We start from the raw sequence: 24,706 nt of genomic DNA, 5'->3' as shown, positions 1-24,706 counted from the left end.
GGATGAAGTAGAATAAAAACACAGAAAGATGGATTTTTGTGAGAGGTGAAAATCCGAGACATTTGGAAGAAGAAAGGGTTTCAATCTCAATGTCACCTTCTCTTTGGAGAAAACCAAATAGGGCGGTTTAAACAGTACGTCTGGAGCTCACTCGTGGGTCTTGGCAACCAGGAAAATCAAATTAACCCTGTAAGTGCTAAGGATGTGTATGCTTGTCTTATTTGTATAAAATTGCATGGAGCTCAGCATTTAAGAGGGTTAAAAGGTTAGCAATCTAATAGAACAGGAACAGAGGGGCTCTAATGGAGCTCCCATAAGGAGTTTCAAAAGCAAACTCAAATCCCATGCCGTAATCACAAACTTACACAGAGGAAACTGGTCATGCAAGAACAGCTTAATAGTAGGGATTGTGAACAAAGAGCCCTGTATTGGGAAACTCTTAAAAACTGAAACAGCTGTGAGGTATCCTTTAACAAAGGTGTTAATTGTGTGAAGGGTGAGGCTGCCCAGCGCAAAACCATTCTTGCCCAAGGCATCCAGCCTCTTACTGTCCCTGTATGGCGGGAGAAAAGAATCGGTGGAAGACGTCAGATTCGCAATCACAGACTGCAGCACTAAACTGTAAGGGGAGACATGAGTGCATAAGGTTGATGCGTGGGGCAGGACGATGCTCCCGATCCAACTCCCTGTCAACCACAGGTGTAGAGGCATCTCCCACACCTCTAGCAGTGGGGCCTCAACTGCTACATTGAATGTTAGCAGTTTCCCTTTTAGAGCCTTCGTCCAGTATGTCCGTCAACTTGAAATTAATCTTGGGCCTGGATGGAGCAGCTATGACCAGGGAATCGTCCACCTTAGCCATCAGTTTCTGAAAAGATGCCCGAGGCTTAACAGGAGTGGGGGCTGGAAAAAAATATCGAGGGAGGTGTACAGACCACTGGCTTCCTGGAGATCGAAGGACAGCACCTGGACATATTCACCTTCTTTATGGAACTCATCTCGGAAGTCCCTTTCTTCCCTGGAGACCAAAATATTCAAACCCAAAGAGCACCTGGCCCCCCTATTCTTAGCTGGCATACTTCCTTTTAAACTTGAAGAAGGAGAATATTCCAGAGGTGCACCGATTCCACGGTCCCGATCTGCGCCAACGTCTAAGTTGGAATCAGTGCCGAGACAAGCTCCACACCCAAAGGAGGGGACCTTATGGCACTGGGGAACTTCTCCCTCTTTGCGTCCAGGCCCGGGCCCATAGGTGTTCCAAAGTGATCCAAAGTGGGTAAACCCTGCCGGTGCGAGAGGATGCTGAGGGAAACGTAAAGGCTGTGGCAATCAGCGCATTCGCCAAAGCCACCAGCACCTTCCGGAGGATGTCAAGCATCTTCAGAAAAAATTGTTCCCATTCCTCCGGGCTGGAGGATTGAGTCAGAAACAGTACCTGAGCTGCCTTCTCTTTGGAGTCCCTGGATAGGTGGCTCTTAGAAGACAAGAAGGCCAGTGCGAGGATCCGCTTGGGGGGCAGGGGAAAAGGAGCAGGCAGGTTATCTTGCAGTGCTTTTTCTTCTGGTTCTTCTCCTTTGTCCTGCCTTCAGAACACCGCGCAACTTCCAAGGAGACTTAACCCTTCACCTTGTGAAAGTGGGTGAACATCTTTGCATCCCGTTCGGGGGCATGGACTGGTACGACTTGCAGTTCTGGGTGTCGCACTCCTCACCCAAGCAATAGAGGCAAACCGAGTGCAGATACTATGCGGACATTTAACAGACACAATCTATGCACAGTTTGAAACCAGAGGCTTTTGCAGGATTGGGCAAGGTTTTGAAAAAATGTGGAAAAGCTTGTTGAATTGGTTTCTGAATTGAACATGCATGGAAAATACTGGCTCTGGCATCATATGACACTAAGCCACGCTGCACCCCATGGCCACAGAATAAATGCCGAAGATCACCTGCACTGTGGAAAGGATATAACAGATTAGGAATTCGTCGGAGGAAGAAATCCATTACCAGATGTAATATTCCTCACCAACCACTGGATGTCAGCCTTTGCAAAGAAACAAGTTAGGTTTCACCTCCTTTAGAAGAGGATCAAATAACACAAGATAGATCAGCATAAGCATTTGTGCACTAAAACCAATGACAAGGATCCCAAGCAGCACATCCGTCAAGGAAGGGCTATGTACTTAATCTTTAAAAAGATGAGAATAAAAGTAAAAATCAATTCTTAAAAGCTCCAAGGCAATTATTACAGTCTTAATTAAAAGTCTGTAAATGTAAAGTAGAAGGATTGTACGGAGTAAACTTGTGCTGAATAACAAGCACATGGTTTACAAAGGACTAAACACTACTACCGGTTGCCATGTCGCCTACCAAGGGAACGTTTAAAAAAAGCTGGTTGACAATACCTGAAATTCCTAGCTCCCAACAAAGGTAACCTACATTGTTTCCAAAGTGGGCAAAACAAAACCCATATCGTGTTCAGTACTTTTAGGCATTAATTTCTTAACTTTGGGCAGATGGTCAGCACATGTCTGAGAGTCCCTATTTTATTCGTATCAGAACAAAGATGGCAGATTCTCTAATTTTCCGGAATTTGCCTACAGGCACCCATAACATCATAACACGGGAGTTGATTAAATAAGATTAACATCAAAAATCTTCTTCCTGTGGGCTAGGGTATTTCAATAGATGACCTTGTGGTTTCCCCTGTACGCATGTAGATTGAAACAACGGTTGTAAAGAAGAATACTTAGATAAACTATCCAACATACTCTGGTAGTACCAGGCCACAGGCTTCTTTTCAAGCTTTGTAATCAGTTTACAACTACTTTTCTCAATGTCCAGCTCCCAATCAATACGCCCGAAAAATGTATTACTATTTGAACTCATCCAATAAAGTTTTTTAATCCCTTCATCGCCAAGTTCTTCTTTCAACAAATTGAGTATACGAATATTTTCGTTCTTAATTATTTGTATCCATAGAGACCCTTGACGGATTTCCACCAGAGTACTTAAGGAGGAAAGTCCCAATTCAAGTCTGATCATATTCAGGGGAACACCTTTAGAAACGTTCATAATACGTCGCAGTATAGCTCCTTCTAACGCATCTAACCATTTTCTATCCAATGCATTCCACGCTGTTATGAAAGATTTCCATTTATGGGTAATTTTCGTTCCAGTTGTGAACCGTCCCCAACTTTTTGCTTTGCTCTGACCATCCTAGCCTGACTTTTACCAGTGGAGCCCGGCCTTCTGCTGTACTACGCTGGGCTTTTGCTCATTTTGTTATGGGGAAACTGACATGCCCTTCAGACTGTAGGTAAGGGAGACTGTTTTCCCTTAGACTTTCGCTTTGTTGCTATTTCTTAGTAACATTTTATCAGTGCACAATGTACCTCACAATACAGTGTGCTGGGGTCCCTTTTTCATTTTTAAGGCCCTAGTCACCCTCAAAGGATTTTTTTGTGAATGTACAAGTGTGCCCAGGACAGAGCTAGTGGCAGAAGTTACCTTTAAAGCATTTTGGACCCTTTTCTATGGTCCAAACAGCGTTTACTGCGTTTGGCCCAGGACAGTGGCCAGTGCCTAAAATGGCCATGCCATGAGGTCCTTTGTTCTGTCCTTTGGCCACCTTGTCCCTTTGCCTTCCCCTGGTCGAGCCGACCAGGGAAATTCCTTATTTGGTCATGCAGACCCCCACGCAAACCAAAGATTTTGCAGGCGTCTGCATGCCTTCTGTGCGCGCACCCAGGATGTGGGCTGGAGCTGTCTAGTTCCAGGACACATCCTAGGTGCCAGGATGTCTGGTGTGCTGGGATGACCGGGACCACCGTGGTCCGCGATTGGTCCACGTCTTGGATGGCTGAATGTGATGAGATCTCTTATTGGTTTCGCTTTGTATTGGGGCGAAGGAGATTTTGGATAAGAGAATGCACCTTACACCTGTTCACACTGAACTTAGCAAAGGAGCCAAGTATCCTGAACCGCTGAAACAGATCCGTGGAACCGCTGGTGACCCGCTGGAATATTTGGCACCCTGACCCCACTGTTGTCCTGTCGGAGCCCCTGTTTCGCATTGATTACAGAAGGCCTGCAAGGGCGCTTCGACCCATTGGAATAGTGGGACCAACTATTTTTGGCACCTCCTGTTCAACTGTAAGCGAGAATTTTCTGAAGTGGTCCTGGACTACCCAGTGAACTGACCAGCTCGTACAGGACCTTTGCCCTGGAACCGGTGCCATCTCGAGTTTTGACTTGAGACTAAGCTCTGGGTATGAGGCACTCTCCCGCTGAGTTTCGTACACCTAGCCTTCCTATGTATGGAATTACGATAGTCCGCCTGAACCAGAGCATATGCAGTCACCGTGTCGCCCAGCTGTGGTGACGATCTTCGTGGGTGCCTTGCTGCTGTGTCCCCATGTGCCCTAAGACTTGCTGCCATTAGAACTTGCCTGAACCCTTCACCAGGAGCAGAGAAATCTCCACTGTCCCACCACAAAATCGGTTACGGAATCCAGCCACTGAAAACAGCAGAGCCACGCAACTGCAGGAGTTGAATTTGCGAACAATCTGGACTGGCGAAGTTTGGTCCGGAGTGTGACGAGGGTCGGTCAGTACTTGCATCCCTAACCGGTTGGCCCATGGCGCATCCATAGACTTTTACGCACGAGTGCCCCTTGAGGGCCACTCTTTCTTTATCGAGGTAGCATGTGCTACCCAGCTATTCCCAATTCTTGGATCCTGCTCTGCCCCTTGGGGAGAACCTTGTCGAATAGTGGGAACTTACTCTTCACTGCATCACCTACCTTCCTGAGTCGCTACAGCCCCTTGAAGAAACCCCGTTTTCAACTTAATTGCACGATTGCGTGCACCAGCACCGAATGTACTTTTCAGATCAAGGCTCCACTCATTTTAGGGACTGGACTGCCTCGTAATTAGAGTCTGAATTGTGAAGGACTGCCTAAAAGATATTTATGCTGTTTGACCCCGTTCTTTGCAGGTTGTGGATCTATACTGTGTAATATCCCTTTAGGCAACTGGTTACTGTATTTATGTTTCATAGTTAGTGTAGTGTTGGTTGTGTTAATACTGCGGAGTATTTACTTTGTGTTTGATTTAAAAGGCCTTTAATAAATGTATATGTATTTTTAATGTATACACCTGACAGAGTAATCTGTAATGCAGTTTAATGTGTGTGCTCATTGTGGGCTTTCGGTCACGCTCACCCCTCCTGAGACCTAGTCTTGACTGCCGCCAATGCTACCTTGATTGGTCAGGTTATCCTGTTCAAAGAAACAAGGCTGGCCTTCTGAAACTCTGGCCACCAGGGTCAGAGTTCAGAAATCCATCTCAACACACACCGCCAAGCCATATAGGATTAAAGGAACCAAACTAATGTTGTAGACTAGCAAGAAGCCACCAATGATAAAGCCACTCCTGGACTTCATAAAGTGCATCATCGCACCAAGTTTCAGAGGTACTTTCAGTTCTATGGCCGCCATCAATGCCCACTCAGTGGCCCTCATTACGACCCTGGCGGAGAGGGGTTTACGCCAGCGTAATGCATGGCGTACCTCTCCGCCAGATTACGACTTTCCGTAGCGCCATGGTGATTTTTACGCCCGGATTTTCCGGGCGGAAAAATCCATGGCGCTACGGGACCTCATGTTAATTACGCCACCGTAATCTACGGTGGCGTAATTAACGCCTTCCCCACTCCCATTATACCCTATGGGGCAAAAATGGGAATGGGGAAGGGTAAATGGGGATTGGGGACTAACCGCCCCGCCAAGGTCGGAATGGGGCGGTAAGTCCGCCAACCCCCATGGCGGAGTTGGCAGCTCTGCGCCATGGACCATGGTGCAAATTGCACCATGGTCCTCCGCCAGGGTCGTAATGAGGCCCAGTGTGTTTAAGGGAGATCACACTAACCAAATAGACAATCGTCTGCCCCCTCTGCCAGTAAACTGTCAATGTGATGTTAATTTGAACTGGATCCTTCTTACTATCAAAGAGCATCACACGTGTCTTTTTTAAGTTGATTACTAAATCATTTAAAGTTGTTAATGTTAAAGGATATGTGTACCGCGCACTATCACCACAGGAGTGGTCCCCTGGCGCTCCTGAAAGAAAAAGGGAGGGGTGGGGGGAGATAGTGGGATGAGCTGAGAAGTGCAAGAGAGCAGTGATGTGCTGTTGGCGGCCTCGGCCCGGAATTCCGTTGGCTGGGCTTGGGGTGTTATACTGTTGGGAGACGTTGTGTTCTGTTGTGGCGGTTCATGTGTGCTTTGTTTAGTTGTTGCAGTGTAGTGAAGTTTGTGCGGATTGTTGTGTTGCAAGTTTGTGGTTGTGTTTGGTTAGAGTTTGAGCGGTGTATGCATAGGGTGAAGTTGTTAGTGGGTTGGTAAATTGGCATTGCTGTCTAGAAAGGTAGCGCTACATTTCCCCATTTCTAATTCGGTGGGGTGTGCGAGTGTCACTGTGTCTGCGTCCAGGACAGGGTTGTGCAACGCTCACGGTCGCTTTACCATATGGTATCCGTTCATATGCATAACCTTGCCCAAGTTGTGTACCGGTCATCTACGTGGCCCCTGTTTGTGTGCGGGGCGGGCAGGTGTTTGTGCGTCCCGTGCAGTCTAGCCAGAAAGCATTCCCATTCTAGTCTAGTAGGAGGGTGGCATCGGTAAGCCCGGGTTTGCTCCCTCCATGAGTTCGGTCTCCTCGGCTTCCCCCTCTTATTAGGTTGCTCATTTATGTTATCGCTACAACCCCCTTTGGAATGTGGCAATGCTAGTGCTTGCAATTATCTCCATGCGCAGAGTCTGCCTTCATTCACAACTCTCTTCGTCCATGGCCCTGCCAATATCCACAGCTTAGTTGGTGTGGCAGGTTCTAATGCTCACCCAACTTTATACAGCTATGAACTATAGTAGCATTTATCGTGTGGGTGATGGTTGTTCGCTGGGAGTTGGCTAGGGATGTTGGGTTCTGTCCTCATGGGTGTCATTTGTGTCCTATTAGACTTAGTGTTGTCTCTCTTGTTGTAGTAGGTTTCTTTATTCGGTTTTGGATGTTGTCATTGTCGTCTTAGATTGTCAACCTTTTCATTGTTTTTCCCGTTTGGTTTCACATTTTGAGTCTGTTATGTTGAAGAGCCAGGTTTTTAGTTTTCTGAATTGTAGGTGGTCTTTGGTGTTTCTTATTTCTTTCGGGATGTTGTTCCAGGTTTTTGCGGCTAAGTGGGAGAAGGAGGAGCCCCCAAGTTTTTACTTAATGTATGGTTTTTCTTCAGACGGATTTCGTTGCTTGATCTGAGGAGTCTTGTCAGCTTGTAGATTGTTAGTTTCTTTTGCAGAAATTCAGCTCCTTGTCCGCTGATTGCCCTATGGCCCTGTGTGTTATGCACATTGTTTTGAAGTTGATGCGATGTTTGACTGGGAGCAGTGCAGTGTTTTAGGGCTGGAGTGGTGTGGTCTCTTCTAGATAGTTTGAGGAGGAGTCTGGCTGCTCTATTTTGGATCCGTTGTAGTTTCTTCAGGAGGTATTCTGGTGTCCTGAGATCGAGGCTGTTTGCATAGTCTATTCCTGACATGATTAGGGTGATGATTGTGAGTGTTTTGTGGGTGAAGGAGAGGAAAGGTAAGATTCTTCATCGTGTGAAGGAGGAAGAGGCATTTCTTGATTATTGCATTTATTTGTGGTTCTAAGGTTAGGGTGTTGTCCATCAGGACTCACAGATTTTTTACTTCCTTAGAAGGAGTTGGTGCGGTTCCCATTTCCGTTGGCCATGGAATATAAGTGTGCTCTTGATTTTTGGATGTAATCATGATTTCTGTCTTTCAATTAATTCATGTTCGCATAGATCTAATACTGACAATTTTAGTATGATCCATTAGAATTATGTCATCTACGTATGATGAGAGGCACGTGCTGAGAGCCCCATTTAGGTGCAAACATTCTGGCCTTCTTTATAATTTCAGGGAAGTATGCCAAATAGTGTTTAAACAGTGGTGCCAAAACACACCCTGGTTTCAAACCTCTATTGGCGAGTATAAGATCAGTAAGCATAACCGTTCCCTCCATAGGCAACTGCACCATTGTTCCAGTGTGTAGTTGGCATAGCATATTAAGAAGTCCCTTATTGATGCCCCAGTTGGTTAGTTTGATACCTAGTTTTGTTCTATCAACACAATCAAAGGCTTTGCTAAGGTCTACCGAAACGTAGCAGCCAAGGCCCTTTTAGTGTACGGTGAAGCAATTGACTTAAAAACCCATTTGCATCATGTGGAGAATAGTACGCCCCTTTACCAAAGCGTTCAGAACTCTGTGCTATAATGTAGCAAAAATGCAGCTAGATACATCCAAGATGGAAAGTATGTGATAATTAGCAGCTATATCTAACTGCAATGTATCAAAAGCAACTGTTTGCATGCCTGCAGTATTTTATTTGTCTCCACTATATAGAAGAGGTAGGTATTGAAGATATACACCCATGTATTGTCTGGGGAGAATTGCTCAAGAGCAACATGCTCACCTTGGAAGCAAGACGACACAGAGCAACATAGGTCCGATCCCCGGGTCCGCGCTTAGAAACCTCTGGGTATTAAGCGAGTTATAAATAACCAATCATATATCATAGACTGGGGTCTTCCCTAACCACAAGGGGTGTGTACCCATCTGGGCCAGGAACACCAGAATTGTTTAATGTTCTTACAATGTCTTCAATGCCAGAAGTATCGTAATCAGCCAAATTTAACTTTGCACAAGGAGGATACCAATTCTGTTGCTGGGATGAACAATATAAGCTCTTAACATGTTCTTCCCATTTAGAGGATGACACATTATTAATTACTGTTATGTTTGCTCTGCTAGTATGACTATTTATTAGGGACCAGAGTGTTTATTAATCTCTACAAGCCAGGGGGTCCTGAGCATAATTTGCCAGTTCTTTGATCTTCCGGACGATTTATGCTCCCTCAACCAGTTTTTATATTTATATTCACGAACGTAACCTTTTTCAGGCAACGACAAAATCTTACTTTTCTGGATTTCCTGCACTAGATATCTTAACTGCCGTTTCTTCCTTGCAAGGAACCATCATACGTGTCATCCCATGGATTTAAAAATGTACTTTCGGTAGGCTTACCCTAGTCATCAAAATTATTGCGATCCAGCTATCTGATTCCATCCTATTAGTCGGTGGAATATTTCAAGCTTCTCTTAGCCCATGATTTAACTGTCATATTACTTTTAGTCCAGTATATATGATTTCTTTGTGATTTAGTAGTCAAAGTAGCCTCCATATTTTTTTCGGTTGCACCATAGTCAGGTTTGTGGACCAGTGCGGGAGGATCACCTGGCTGAGGGGTCCTAAGGGAGTGGAAGTGGGACACTGACGAGTGAGACCCAGTGTCCCATTCCTTACAACACATTTTCCCCGTCCTACCCAGGAGGATATTCAAAAACACTAGCCCCCCCATTTCCAACACAAGCACTTCTTTACTTCATGAAAGACAACGTTAAAAAACCAGGGCGATTTATCTGACATGTCCCAACATACACGAGAGACAGGCAGAGTCAGGCAATTGACAATAACTACACGCAACAGACGGCCCTTTCTCTTCGCCACACAGGGACAAAAGGTGGAGCACGAGACCACAGACAGCAAGGCGGACTGCACAAGGAAGCAGTTATTCCACGATGGCAGTTCAAACGGAGGATAAGGGCAGAGAGATGAAAGGATGTAAACGGTACGTGGAACCCTCCCGCACTGATAGCCAGGACGGGGAGAGGAGGTTGCCATTGTGGTACCGTCCGTGACTCCGGCGGCAAAAGAAACACTAGCGAGTTCACCACAGCCGATGAGTTGGAAGAACCCGATGGGAACCGGACTGTGTTAAACCCAAGGTTGAAGTGGCAACATTTTAGAAGATTAGAAGACACAAAGGTCTTTTTGTGCATATATTTGGTATCAGAGTTAGAGTGATCCAACGCCACGTGGGCGCTGATTCGAAAGGACTCTGACTGATGCCATGCTCCCAATCAAGGAGAATGTGTTCCAACAGAAAAATCAAAGTCGTTCTGCAGCGAGTTATGTTTAATCCTGTACATAGTCAAAAGTCTTCGGTTGTTGTAGAAACTACAAGCACCAAGGGGCCTTAAGGGAGGCTGGTGAGAAATGTCAAAGTGGTCATACGAGGGTCAAGCCAAACACCCTTGTACAGTCGAAAGTCTTTGACACATAGAGGAGGCAAGCGTGAACCCAACTGAGGGATGCAAAGAGAAAGCTAAAACAAAGTGAACTGGGTAAATAAGCCAAGTGTGAACCCGATTGAGGGATGCCTGCAAATTAGGGTAAACAGTAACCCATCCGAGAACACTGGAATGATAGAATTGTGAAGGAGGCTGACTGGAGGCTTACGGGAAAGCCTGAATGGGGGCTGAGGCCTGAACGTAGATGAGAGAAGAACCTAAGGGGTCGAGAATGACTTTCCGATGAATTATGTGAATATGGCAATGTGAACCCGACGGCGGGACGCCAGGGGAAAGCAAAAGGAAGTGAATCCTGTGTTATGGTAAAACAAAGTTGACTGTGATAAATGGCAAACGGGAACCCGACTGAGGGATGCCTGCAAATTGCAGTGAACAGTAACACACCCGTGAACATTGTGTTGACAAGAGTGAACCCGGCTGAGGGATGTCCACAGTGAGAGGTGTTGAAAAAGATATTGGGACTTGCGAATAAGACATGTGAAAGTATTCTGAGTGGAAAGGCCGTAGTGAACCCGAGGGAGGGAGGCTAAAAAGGCAAGAGGATCAGAGCCCCGATTGAGGGGGGGGGGGATCTACGGGTAAAGAATCCTCATCCTACAGAAGAAAACTGAAAATAACTTTTTGGTTTGTTATTTTGTCAGATCAGGCCCTCCGAAGGAAGATTCTTTTCTTTTAGGAAAGAGACTTGGCCACTGCAGGACCTGAGATCGCTGCAAGGAACTGTAGCCTTGTGCTGAAGTAGTCAGAGTGTGCTGTGCTCCAGAGTGCCACCTTGTCCTGCGGGGAAAGGGGAACCCGGCCATAACATCATGACTTAACATTTTGTGGACACTTTTCGTTCTTTTCTTGTGAACACGATCCCACACTGTTTTATAACTTAGCAGTAAGGATTGGCAATAGTTCTTTTTTTAGTATAGGCCTTTTTATTTGAAAAGAGGCCACTAGGATTACCTTATTATTTGATGGTCGTAGCTTGCTTCCATCTTAGATTTAGGTTAGGCGTTTTTCTCACCCATTTATACAGTTTAATAAACACCCTTGAACTGTGATCACATGTCTGTCTTAGCTGTTGCCCTGTGTAAGGAACTCATGGAGGCAACAGTAATTTTCAATATGTTGTAGTCGCTGCTCTCTGATGGCAATACCTGTATCAGCCTAATTTTCTGCCAATTATATATGTCCATGAAAAAATGATCAATAATCGCTTTTTTTCCCCTCTGCCTGCCGTGTTGGATTGATTGCAGTAGGGCCATCATAAACATGATTAGCCATAATCGACTTTTGGCTAACCATAAAATTATGCAATTCATTACCCTATTTATCATTACGCCATCGAATGAAAACCCTTAAGCCAATTATTCCTGTTTGATCTGACTATATGGGAGATATCAGCTATTCGAGCCACACCAGCAGCACCTAGTCTATGTAACGCTTTACCACCAGACCTTAGATCCTGCTCCTCCTTACCTGCTTCCAAGCATGGGTTGAAGACCATCCTCTTGGAATAAACCTTGTCTGCCGCTCTGGTATCTAATCTTTCATTGTTTTGTGTTTGTCTGTTTTTGTCCTAGCGCTTCCATGCCTAAGGGCTTCGTCCCAGCACACTACAAATAAATTAAATAAATAAATGTTGAGCTATCCACAGGACATTGTTATTGGTAATCTCGCTCATCAGTTTGGCAAGGACAATATTTCTTATCTGTGTGGCAGATGAATCACCTAATGAGATGGGACTTCAACATAGTGGGAATGACCCATCCCTTTTGATTCTTTGATTTTTTTTTTTTTTTTTTTTTTAAGAGGAGGGAGCAATCCCAACTGTTTTCAAACTGGCAGGATATCCATCCAGCGAGATTACCGCGACAGCTCGACAAATGACTAGGTCAGTCAATAAAATGAAAGGAACCAGTCTGCCTAGACATAGGAAGGTGCCCTTCCCATTTAGAAGAGTAGAGGCAAATGTGGTAGCTCTTTGGGGTGGAAGGGGGCCTCTCAGCGATGCAGGTCGGGGCAGTGCCAGTAACTCTTTGCAGTTGGCCATGCCGAGGTTGGCTTTTAGCTGCTGGGAGGGGTTGGTGCGTGACGCTCCCGCGGTTCGAGTCAACAAGCGACAGTCAAAATGGCAAAATTGGATGAGTTGATGTGGAGGCCAGAGAGGCAGCCGTTCGAGGGCTAGCCAGGCCAAGCTGTGGTTGTAACCCTTGGTCAAAGTCAGCATGGGACTATCCAGCGTGCCGGGTCCCAGCGTTGAGCAGTGGATTCTGGCCTAACAAGTGACAGGCGCAGCTAGGCACGATGCAGCATCGAGCTGGATGAAGTGCAAGCAATAGTACAAACCGGTGGGAGAGTGCAAAAGCAAGCACAAGTGTCTTCCTTCTCGTTCAAGGTGCGGTGAACATGGAGTGACTGGTTCGGAGCAGCAGAACAGGGAGATTCGGCTAGTCTGGTCCTCTGGCTGCTGGGAGGCCCACTCAGAGGGACTCTGACAGGAGGGTTCCATTCAGGGACTGCTCTCCCAGCTTTAGGGTTTTCCAGTGCAGAATGAAAGTTCTTGGTCCACAGAAAAGGATCACCCACAAAGCACCCTGGGAGTGGGCAGATCTTCTGCCTCGGACAGCTTCTTCATTACCTCAGATTGAGGCCTTTGGAAATTGCAACTTTACCAAAGAAGTCCAGTGAGTTCTTAGGTGCTTCAGAGCAAGTCTTTAGGCTGTATAAAGAAGATCTGAAGAAGGGGTGAGAGACCCCTTCTTTTAAAGGCAAAAGTCCCCAAGTGATTGGACTAATGCTAGCCTGCCTTAGTTGCCCAATCCCTGCTCTTGAACAGAGGGGACTTTGCCCTTCTGATGTCACACCCAAAGTGCTTTACTCCAGAGGAAGTAGAGGGGACAGGAAAGAGAAAGACGGAGAGAAACAAAATGGTGCAAGTCTCCTTCCATTGATCAGAGCACTCCTGCCTACTCTAATCCTGCCTCTTCCCTTCCCGCTAAGAACAAAGGCATTTAAAGATGCAGCACCCTGGTGTGAGGCTCCTTTTGAATGGGTGTGCCCGGGCCTAGGACAGCTGCCTGCTGTGTGGATGTCTCTGGTGAAGGATGTTTCCTCCCTCACAAAGAAAAGGCCTGGCCCTCCACGTTCCTGTCCTGCCATTTTCCAGTATATCCTTGGCAGACCATAATACACATCCCCTTCCACAACAGCAGCTGACATGTGCGATATCAATTGGTATGCGGCGGCCATGATCATAAGTAGTGCCATGAACTATGACTAAACTCAGGCATAGCTTTCTTTTACCCTCCCACCACCATGGGTTTTCTTATGATCATAGTAGTTTTGGTATGGGGGTCATATCATAAATGCTGCCCCTGCCCACAGGAACTTGGCTGTCACTGTGGCTGTCGAGTGGGCATATTGTGACCTTTGAACCTGCTCTATGCCATGGGTGGATCAGCCTACTAATGTGTCAGGGCTCAAGTACAATATGCTTTTGGAGGGGGGGGAAAAGGGAATCTGGGTAGCAGATTACTCTTTTGAATATAGAATTACCCTCATTTTATTTATTCATACAAATCAAGTGTAAGGGGTCAAGAATGTGAGCCTGACAACTTTGTGAAGATTTTTCAAAAGATGCCATTTTATAAAATAAAAGGTTGGATTAACGCCTCACGATTCCTACCCTGGTGGGGATTTCCCCTCCCAAAGTAAACTGAAAGAGACGCTCTAACAAAGGATATCTGTCCCTCACACTTATACATACAGTAATTCAATAAGGTAATGTATGGCAGTTGAAAAGCAACAAAAATATGACAATTGCATTTGTAATATGACAACAGTCTCTCCTTATAATCTGGGTGAATTCCCCTTCCCCAGATTTAAGCAGCAATCTGTTTCACAGTTCCAAAAGAAACAAGGAAATCCTGGTTTGCAATAACGTTCCAACACAGTTCTTTTGTTACACCAAGACTCCAGTAATTCAAAAAAGAAATTTAGAAGGTTCTTTCTCTTCCTCGAGCAATGCAAGATTTTGAATGATCCTCTTCACACAAAGAATAGTTTTAGTTCATCAATAACAATAATAGTCTTTGTCAAGATGTTTTGCCACAATTGATTATTTCTGAAGTAGAACTCCTCTACAGCAGCTTTATACATTTTTTTTCTTCAGCACCATAAACAAATAGTCTGTCTTTAGCACTTTATCAACTTCTACATGGTTTACTTCCATGCCAGGGCTACTACCTCAATCACACCTGCTTTACTCCAATGCCAGGCTTACTACTCCAAAAGTTTGACATTCGGATACACGCACAGTAAAGCACCAACCAGTGCTTCTTTGGTTAAGATAAACTTATAACTGCTTCACGAAAGCTTCACAATGTTGATTATTTTGCTAGATCAAACCTTTAGCAAATCTTCAGGGAAAACAAGATTCACATTGGTGCTCTTTACTACTCCTATACAAGTCATACTACTCTCCTTCTGAATAACCTTTTCCAGAAGGGCAGCCTTATTGCCACACCTTACCCGGCTGCACAAGTAACCAAATACTGACAAGAATAAGATCTTATTCTGCTTCTTCCCTGGCTTTGGCAATATGGGTTTCTATCAGCTTTTGTTATCTGCTTCTCAAAACATGGGTAACAAGCTTCACAACCATGCGGCTTTTCATTAGTCCCCTTCTGCCTTTGGCAATATCTGTTTGATTTGAATTGCTTTGTTTTTAGTTTCTCTTGTCTTGGGTAATGGTTGTTTGCATTAACTCTTAAAGTTTGCCCCATCGGTTTGCAAAAAAAAAATGAAAAAAACCCATGCTTAAAATTGAAGTCATTTGGTTTTAACCAATACTGGTTTCACCGTTTTCTGATAGTTTGTTATTCAAAATGACTTTTAGTAATGCTCCCACTCATACGCAAGTGTTTGTTACTGGATAAACTCCTGCCTGCAGCATGCAAGCGGTGTCGGAGTGCTCAGTGGTCACTATCAGCTAGTGAACTCACCAGGTAAGGAGGGACCGGCTGATCCCTTCGCTGTCTGCAGGAGTTGGGCTTGGGCTTGAGTGGCTTCTCGCCATCAAGAAAACTTGTTATTCCTGGTGCGCCTGCACCTCTTGGAAAAGGAGCATCCAGTGCTCATCGGCCACTGGAGACAGCCTCCTCGGAAAGAAAGCTGCCCTCGCCTTTGCTTCCCACCTCGCAGTCTGTAAAACATGTCCCGAGAGGGCAAGCTTCACACGTCCTCTGCACTTAAGGTTTCTGAAGGCACAGACCCTCTCAGGAGCGGCTACTGTTTTCAGCCTAACAGTGGTCCCGCATCCTCTCCATCCTCCAATTTCTGCATCGGCAGCATACACAAATAACACTGCTCTTACTCACTCTGCTATACAATGGCCTGCACCTGAGGGGGGCTTTTAAACCTTGAAGTCCCTGTTGGCAAAGTAATTTTTCTGGCTTGATTTTAATTCTTGAACTCATTTCTGCTCCCTATAATATTCTATTAAGAAATATTATAAGGATCAGTCATCAGACTGGATTGTAAAGAGGGATCACATTCTTTAGATGTTAAATCATTATTCGCAGATTTCCTTTCACTGTACCTTTGTGAGTTCGGGGAGTTATTAACTTTATACGATTCTAGAGTTTTGGAAGGGTTTTTATTTCCTCCAATGCTTAGAGATGTGTGATTATTTTTACCCAATTTTAGATGTTTAATTTGTGGAACAAATAGAAAGATTTGACAGCAAGCCATTACAGACTTTGGGATGGAAGAGATGTCTTCCTTATAGGAAGATAAATACTGTCTCTCACCCCACGGAGACCTTTCATTCCCCTGGGCCCTTTCTCCTCCCATGTGATCCTCCTGCAGAAAATGACCACCAAGATCAGGATCAGAAAGCATCTGCCTTTCCCTGCCCACCAGGGAGGAGACTTTAGGTAAGGGTCCAGTGAGGAGTCCGTAGGACTCAACACAAAGTGCTTTGCACCCTTGCCCTATGGCAATTCCTCACACCAATAGACTGCAGGATGAGAGATTTTTTTATTTTCTTACATATCCCTAGGATTCTGTTGTTGATATTGATCATCAAATGAACATTGCACTATTACTTGTGATTCTGTCAAAATTAACTGATCTGCAAAACATTTGGTACTGTGCAGGCTGGAACGCCTATGAACACTTTACTATAAGTTATGCCAAAACTAAGCATAATGAAAAAATATCCCCAGTCAGTGTTCTGGAATAATGTAAATGGGTTAAATGAGAATGATTTTGCCTGTGTACAAAGTTTGAGGTATTAAAAGCACTATACAAACACAAAGTGGAGCAGTGGGACTGGCTAAATAATCACATACACTTGCAAACATTGCATAACTTCAAATATGTATAGGGTATCGGTCACTGCTACCTTAAAAGCCAGCATTAGCTCTTGAAAGGCCCCAGTCTGGCAGTACGCAATTTTGTGTTGAAACTACGAACAAACCAACTGCCATTGTTAGCATTGCAAGGTGCCTACATTAAGCTCCCAGTTGGACAGAGAATATGTTACATTTGCAAGGCACAGGAGAATATTGAATCGCTTCGACATGTACTGACACTCTGTCCTAAGATGGGATCTATCGCTATGACAAAGCAGGGGCTGTTTGTTGGAAGCTATGAGGCTATAAAAAGTGATGAGTTTTGGGGCTACTGCTTAAATACTGATCTGGAATCTGTGCATACGGCATTATACCAAATCTGGAAAGTGATATCTGAATGTTTGAACAAGCAAAATGAGAAATGCTTATGCAATTATATGAAATCTTCGATTTTTAGAAATTTTAGGAAACTGTAGAGGGCTATGTAATTAATTATTTTGCCTGGACATAGATTTTTATGTACATATGAAATGAAGTCTTACATGGTTACAGATTTTATGTTTTAAAGCGTATTTTAGAGCAATGCAGGTAATGTGTGATTAAGGCTAAAATAAGATGAATTGTTGTAAAGGTTTCTTATGAGAAAGTCTTTGTAAAGCTTCTTTTTATTAATCAATACAAACACAAATAAATTAAACAAAATACATGAGACTGTCTTGCAGATAATCCGGAAGCCATTATTGGAAACCTATTTTTTGTGACCGGCATACAGGAAAACAAAATGCATTATAACGCATGACACACAGGATGTATGGGTGATCAATAAAAGTAAATCCAAGCCTATAGCACATGTAATGGATCATCTGCAATGGAAACATTTTGGAAGCTCATGCTGTAGTCTTTACATTGTGGGTAGACTAGTTGGCTGTACTACCTTCTAACTCTTTGCTGCCTGATTGTGCTTCTTCACAGACCACGCATGCAACACACTAATGGATCCTCAATTTAAAACTTATCTTTCCATCAGCAAAAATAATGCAGCCAAAAAGGCTGTCATGGTACTTCACCCATTATGCTCAGCAGTGTAAGAGGAGTAGGAAAGTCACAGGCTTGATCCTCCTCGTCATTCTTATTGGACCATTTTCGATTTGGCTGTAAGGGCCCAAGGAAGACTTTTGCACCCTGAATGGCGCAAGCAAACTACTTCTTTAATTGAATATCCTGTGAAGATATATCCTACCATATGTGTTAGTGCAGAAAGTAGAAATATTGTCGTCATTGTGATATATGCCTGAAATTAGCTTAAAATGTAGAGCTTAAAAATTCAACTGTGTACTTTAATTGCTCAAAGCGCTTCAACGAACAAGAGGTTCCCATAGGAATATCAGATGAGTAGAGGAAAGCAGCTTCTATACAGATAGATAGATGAGGTGTTCTAATATGTTTCAAACACAGAAGTACCTTTTGGGTAAGCAGTCATTTAACCATGCAGCTAGATAGTTCAGCCTGCAACATTTCTATCCACATACATGTAGTTTAGCTGGGATAAGGGAGTGTATTTCAAACAACACTATATTAGTATAAAGCATGGCTTTATTCCGAATGCTAGCAGAGTGGGCCCAAGGTTCCTATAATATGAAGCAGCTAGAATCATGTTCACTGCCCATTAAATAGCTTGAAGTATTTGGTCAGTCACATGAAGACCTTGGAAAGGGAACATGGAGATAGCCAGAGTGGTGCCATATCTCAAGGCACATATGCCAGACGATTGTTGATACGTGAGCTTAGATAATTTGGAGCAATACCATAGACAACATTATTGAATCTAGAGGAATATATGGAGGTAACCAGTTCTCTGTAGTTAGAGGCCCGGGGTGGTTCATCCGACAGTGGATGATTTTATCGACATTAATAGCAAAGGAGGGTATGTCCATAGCAAAGGAGGGTATTTCCCAGATTGAAAACCCTATCAAAATCCATTCCACCCTCAGAACTAGACTGATGCTGAAGGTAGAGTGAAAGGAGTCCGTACGCTTTAGCTGCTGGCAGCCCTACAGATAAGGGGTGTATCGGCCACTTTTTTGGCCTAAAAATAAGGAAATACTCCCAAAAAATAAAATTGCGGAGTAAAAATACTCCCAACAAAAAATGCGACAGACAAATGACCTTGTGCCCCTGCTTTCACTCACACAGCTCCATGAATATGTTTGGACCTGCAGTGCACGTAGTACCACAGGAAGAAACTGATATTACTGCATGAGAAGTAAACAAGTTTCTTTTAATGTGTATGCATTACTAGATGCAAAGAAATAATTATTACAAACACATTTCCGTTTCCCAGTTAAAACATATTTTTACAGGCTTTAAAATGGTCTCAATGGGAATTGGATTTACATGTTTACTCCCTAAAAAATACCACTTCAAAAACTTATCTAGAGCACTTGCTGTTTGTATATTCATGAACCATTCTGACCATTCAAAGCTATATTCCCTGAGCGGACTTTGAATTGCCCATCTTTTATGTGCAATATTATAACATTGGCATTGTGCTTTGCTTTCTCATACATATGTCCATTCTGATGCATTGAAATGCTATAGAATTATTTAATAGCCCATAGAAATGAAATGACTCTCCTTAGAGAACAGTTTGGAAGTAAGCACTAGCAGCCAGTAAATGTTTCCTTTAAGGTATGGCTATTGGAGATGCAAATTATTTTGTGATAGGTGTTTAGTGACCCTTTTAATGTGAGGATCTAAGTTGTGGTCACACCGGAGTCTATTTTGCAACTAATGAAAGCTAGCAAGAATTGTTGAGGGATTTTGTTTTGACAAATGTAAATGGCTTATTTTTATACACACCAAGGTTTATTTTCTTGCCTACCTACAAATGGGATAACAAGTGGTATTTATTGATATTAGGTTCCCTGGAGGGCAGCAAGCTACACCTGGATTAGGAAGTCTTAGCATTGGGTACTAAGCTGCTTTGGTGACTGAACTTCACAGTGTTTGCGTGATTACCTGTTGCAGTGAGGTGCTGGGCATCATGAAGGCGTCTGGAGTCATCAGCTTGGGCTTGGCATCAGTAGAAAGTGACATGAAGTCTGCTGGCAAAGGCAGGTCAGAGATTCGTCTCAGGTCCTGCTGGGAGCCGTGCACTGATCCCTTGCCTGACCCTATACCTTCGGAACTCATTGCGGCTAGGTGATCTGGAAACACTTAAGAGAAAAAGAAGAAGAGATGGAAAGAAGACATTAACTTTATTTGTGAGATCATGCAGATCGTGAAGCAAAATCTGGGCCCACATCCAAGACTACACAAAAAGCCACACAACACTTGCATCTTCACTCTCTTTCTCTAAACCACGCCTGCCCCTGCACTGCATTAATTTCTCCATGCAACCCATTTCCTTATCAACAAGAAGGGATTTTGTTCTTCTAGGGATGCAAGTGCAAAGTCCCAACAATCAAAAGAGGTTTAGATGCATAAATTCTATTAGCATAGTGTCAGGTTTCCTTCCCCTATTCAGGCTATTTTCCCTTTTTCAAGTTTCTTTCCCTTTATTTCTCTTTTATTATCCTTTTTTAGATTAGCCTAGTGTGGGTGGGAAGTTTTCTATTGTAGTTGGTTTGGCCTTAACTTCCTGATTCAGAATCCTGGTTCTGACCCAAGGCAAAATGGAGTTTCACAGTGACAGCTCTGATTGGTTAGAAAACACTGCAGAACAACAATGAACATTCTAAACTGTCACTCTTTGCCTTTCATCATCTAAGCCCCAGCTGAGAGGACGTGTGTAGTGGCTGCTCCTGCTTAAGACTTGGGCCTGGTGGATTTTATCCTTCAGGCGCAAGCAGTTGAGCAGCTACTTTCTTGGGGGTTTCAGGAGAAGTTCTCAGCTGTCAGGAATGCGATTTGAAGACAGGAAACTCTGAAGATCTTTAGGAAATCGTTCTGGAGATAAGTGACTTTAGAGATTGTTAGACTGCCGCTCTGTTTATCTTAAAGACATTTAAGTGAGAACTCGTAAAATGTTTTCTTTGAATTTATTTTTTGAACTGTTTGAGTGCGCTTGAAATTAAGCGCGAGGTTAACGGGTGAACGCTATTTGTTAAACACGTACTACGTGTAATCTGAAACTAACCGTTGAACCTTTGCGCTTGCGAACATTTTTTAACGTCTTTGATTCCTCGCGAGTGAAAATAGCTTGTGTGTTTTCAAGCGCGTTGTTTCTACGCGAGAACTCAATAGCGCGTGTGATTTCCAGCGCATGTGCTTTTTAACGCGAGATTCTGTCCGCGTATGAACTTTTTGGCGCGTGGTTTATAAGGCGCGTGTGAAGAGGCGCGGGAGTTCAACAGCGCGTGTGAATACTAGCGCATGTGTTTTCTGCGCGAGAATCCGTTTGCGCATGAATTCTGCTTCGCGTGTGTTTACAAGCGCGTGTGTTTTCTGCGCGTGGATTTTTCTTACAGTGCGCGTGCTCTTCAGCGCGGGAAGTTTTCTACGTGCGAATCTTCAGCATTGAGATCATCTGCGCGTGTGCTTTTGCACGTGTTTCTTCAAGAATTCTCAAACTATTGAATTGTAAAAAGTTTTTGGAAACTAAAGAAAAGTTTGAAAGAAAATATTAAAGACAATTTAACTGGACAATTAGTTAACTTTGGAAAAAGGCAAAGAGCAAAACTTTCCAGGTTTGCCCAAAATAAGAAGTTGTTGTGAATTTCAAGAGACTCAAGTAAGAGATTTTCAGCTTCTTTACAAGCTTCTCTAAGAAATTTAAAGAGAAGAACCAGGTATGATTCTTACTTATTAGTTAAGGATTTAAAGTCTTTCCAACTCTAAAGGTTAAGTAATAAAAGGATTTGTATCTGCTTTTCTTGTATCCTCTGCAGGTTCAGCTTTGGTTAGCCTTGACACAGTCAGCCTGGTGTTGTTATGTTATCCACTTCCCCCTTTCCCTTTGGGGTGTAGTTTGCAGAGCTGAATAAATCTCTAATTCTAGGAATTACATTTCAGGGGGATTGTCGGGGGTTCAGCAGCTTCCGCGGACACAGGACCTCTCAGCCTGACACATAGAGAGCTGGTAATTAAATGTCATCATTTTTGCTGTTAGGTTTAGCATTGCTGCACTGCTGCACATGTATTTGGAGTTAACTTTAGCACACCCTAGAGAGCAGTGCACAGTGAAATGAGGAGCAGCAACAATATTGCTCATAATAATTAGAGTTTAGGCCAAAGATATTCTAAAAGGCTTTATAGCTAGCACTGGTGAATTAAGTTGTGCTTTGTTTGTATTCAAGAAAACTCAGAATATGTTATTTTGGTTATTTGTGAAAGGGTGGCTAAACAGACCATCCTCCATTTAGTGATTTTGTGATCCTGCAAAAAGCAGTGAAAACTGCAGTTTTAGCAAAAATAAAAAAAATGAGAAGGGGCCAGTTCTGAAAAGTTTTTTTTAAACGCAACAAATGAAATGTGCAAGCACATCTCATAACTTGTACCAAAAATGAGTAGCATAAGCCACAAAGGACATCTGAATGGGCGCATCTTATATGTGCCCCTTTCAAATGGCTCTTTCACACGTCTGCGCATTTGCGCAAACCAGTCGGCGTTTCTGCATATATAAAAGCGCATCCCAAATTTACAGACAAGATGCACTTTTAAACGTACAGAAATTGTAGGCAGCCCTATGAGTCTCTTTTGAATAGGCGCAAGGGGGGTGCCGCTGCATGACAGAGTCTTTCCTGACACTATCATACAATATTATTATTTTGTTTTAAATGTGACAGCAGAGGCATGAACCGCTGCTGTCTCACTTGCATTTGTGTTCATCAAACGTGATAGAAGGAACAAGTAACTTACCTGTAATTGTTGTTCTCCAACATGGGTCTGGCATGGACTCACATGCTCATGAATATTCCCATTTTCTAAACTGCCTTTCTCCTTTAAACCAATCACTGAGCTCTGTGTCATACTGCCACCAGCCAATGACTTCCCTCTACCTAAACCCCTCCTCTGGCAGCCATCTTCAGATTTGGTAGCACGTAAAGTGGCAGTAGGACCAAGAGAAGAGCCGCAGAGGGGTAGGCGGGAGGATTCGCATGTGAATCCATGCCACACCCATGCTGGAGAACAACAGTTACAGGTTAGTAACTTGTTGCTTCTCCAGCATTGGGTCTGGCATGGATACACATGCTCATGAACAAAGAATACATGAACAACCACAGGAGGTGGCAAGGCTCAAAAGAAGCAATCTCTACCTCCTCACCAGGGTCACCTTCAAGCGAACAGGTTGAGCAGCACTTCTTGGCTCTCTCTGGACTCCTCCCTGGAATCCCTGTTGACGCAGTAGAATATCGTGAAGGTCTGCGTCGACCTACACATAACAGCCCTGCAAATGTCCAGCAGGGGTACACCAGACAGGAACGCCACTGAAGCAGCGATCACTCTGGTAGAATGGGTTCTGGGACAGCCGGGCAAGGGTCGGTTTGCCAACCGGTGACCGTGAGTGATTCAGCCGGAGAGCCACCTAGAAACGGAAGCCTTGGACAGGGCCTTCCCATGGTTCACAGGACCAAAGTTCACAAAAAGCAGAGAGGTTTTCCGGAAACTGTTCGTGCGGGCCACGTAAAACTTCAGCGATCTAGCCAAATCCAGCAAGTGCAAAGTCTTTCCAGCCAGCGACGAAGGCGTCGGAAAAAACACAGGTAACACCAAGGGTTCGTTGAGGTGAAATTCCGACAGAGCCTTGGGCATGAAGGAGGGGTGCGTCCGCAGCACCACCCATGTCTCGTAGAAAGTCAAGTAGGGCTGCTTGCATGACTTGGCGTGGATCTGCCCCAATCACCTTGCATAGGTGATAGCCACGAGGAATGCGGTCTTCCATAAAAGAAACTTAAGCAGAGGTGAATGCATTGGCTCAAATGGGGACCCCATGAGCCTAGTCAGCACCACGTTGATTTCCCACGCCGGAGCCTTCACTGGGAGGACAACGAGCAGAACAGTCCCTTGATGAACTCTATGACTAGATGGTGTGACCACAGTGACGACCATTCCAGAGATCTGGTGTAAAGGGAGATAGCCGCAAGATGTACTTTAATGGAGGCGTGAGCCAGTCATGATTTAGCCAATGACAGTAAATACGGAAGTACTTTAGGGGCCATGACACTGAGATGGTTAATTTCCTGTGACAGACATCAAGTCGCAAAGCGCTTCCATTTCTGTCCGTAGCACTTCAATGTAGACGACGCCCCGGCCTTGGCAAGTGTTAGGAAAGATTTCTTAATTGTAGGTAATTTTCCTTCCATGTGGCAACCCCTAAACTTTTTGCTGTTGTTTTCACCCTGATCTAGACTTTGCCAGAGAAGCGCAGCCTTCCGCCGCACTCCTCTGGGCTTTGGCTCCAATCTTACGGGGAAACTGACATGCCCTTAAGACAGTCAGTACAGGGAAACGTTGTTTTCTGCATTTCTTTTATCATGTTGCAGCTTTCGCGCAACATGACACAAGAGGGCACTGCAAGCTAAGTTACTGCTCTCTTGGGTCTCTAGTCACTCTACAGGCCCTAGACACTCTCTTTGGATTGTTAACGAACGGTGCAAGTGAATCACGGACGGGACTGGTGGCAGCGATCATTTCTTTGTGTTTTGAGCTCATTTTGGCTGTTTAAGCGTGTTTCTCGTGCTTAGCCCAAAATGGTGGCCTGGCTCCCAAAATGGCCAGACCACGAGGTTCTTTGTCCTGCCCGCTGACCGTCTTGCCCCCTTCACCTTCCCCAGGTCGAGCTGACCCAGGGCCTTCCTTATTTGGGCATGTACTTTCCGCGAAACAGAGATGCTTTTGCGGGCTTCTACAGGCCTTGTGTGTGCCTCCATGATGTGGGCTGGGATGTCTGGTAACAATACACATCCTGGGTGCAAGAGAGTCTAGTGTATCTTGAAAGCCTGGGACCACCGTGGTCCGTGATAGGTCCACGTATGGTGTGAGTGTTTTGTGAGCAGATCTCCCATTGGGTCCCCTCCGTTTTGGCGCGAAGGGAACTCTGGATAAGAGGAGGCTGCAAACACCACTACCAGGTCGATCTCCTGAGTTCTC

The 24,706-nt window shown here is 44.4% G+C and overlaps 1 protein-coding gene across 3 annotated transcripts in view; it reads right to left on the bottom strand.

Annotated features, from left to right (window-relative positions):
* Positions 1–24,706, bottom strand: part of EDC4 (enhancer of mRNA decapping 4) — a 2,544,921-nt gene that overhangs the window by 1,285,934 nt on the left and 1,234,281 nt on the right. For all 3 annotated transcript variants that reach the window (XM_069603831.1, XM_069603839.1, XM_069603847.1), the window contains exon 15: positions 19,634–19,830. In XM_069603831.1, the coding sequence (XP_069459932.1) occupies positions 19,634–19,830 (197 nt within the window). The remainder of the gene's footprint in view (positions 1–19,633; positions 19,831–24,706) is intronic.

This window comes from Ambystoma mexicanum, chromosome 1p (genome assembly GCF_040938575.1).
Source record: "Ambystoma mexicanum isolate Mex_15411 chromosome 1p, UKY_AmexF1_1, whole genome shotgun sequence".
Classification (NCBI taxonomy): domain Eukaryota; kingdom Metazoa; phylum Chordata; class Amphibia; order Caudata; family Ambystomatidae; genus Ambystoma; species Ambystoma mexicanum.
This window is presented reverse-complemented; position numbering and strand designations above follow the sequence as displayed.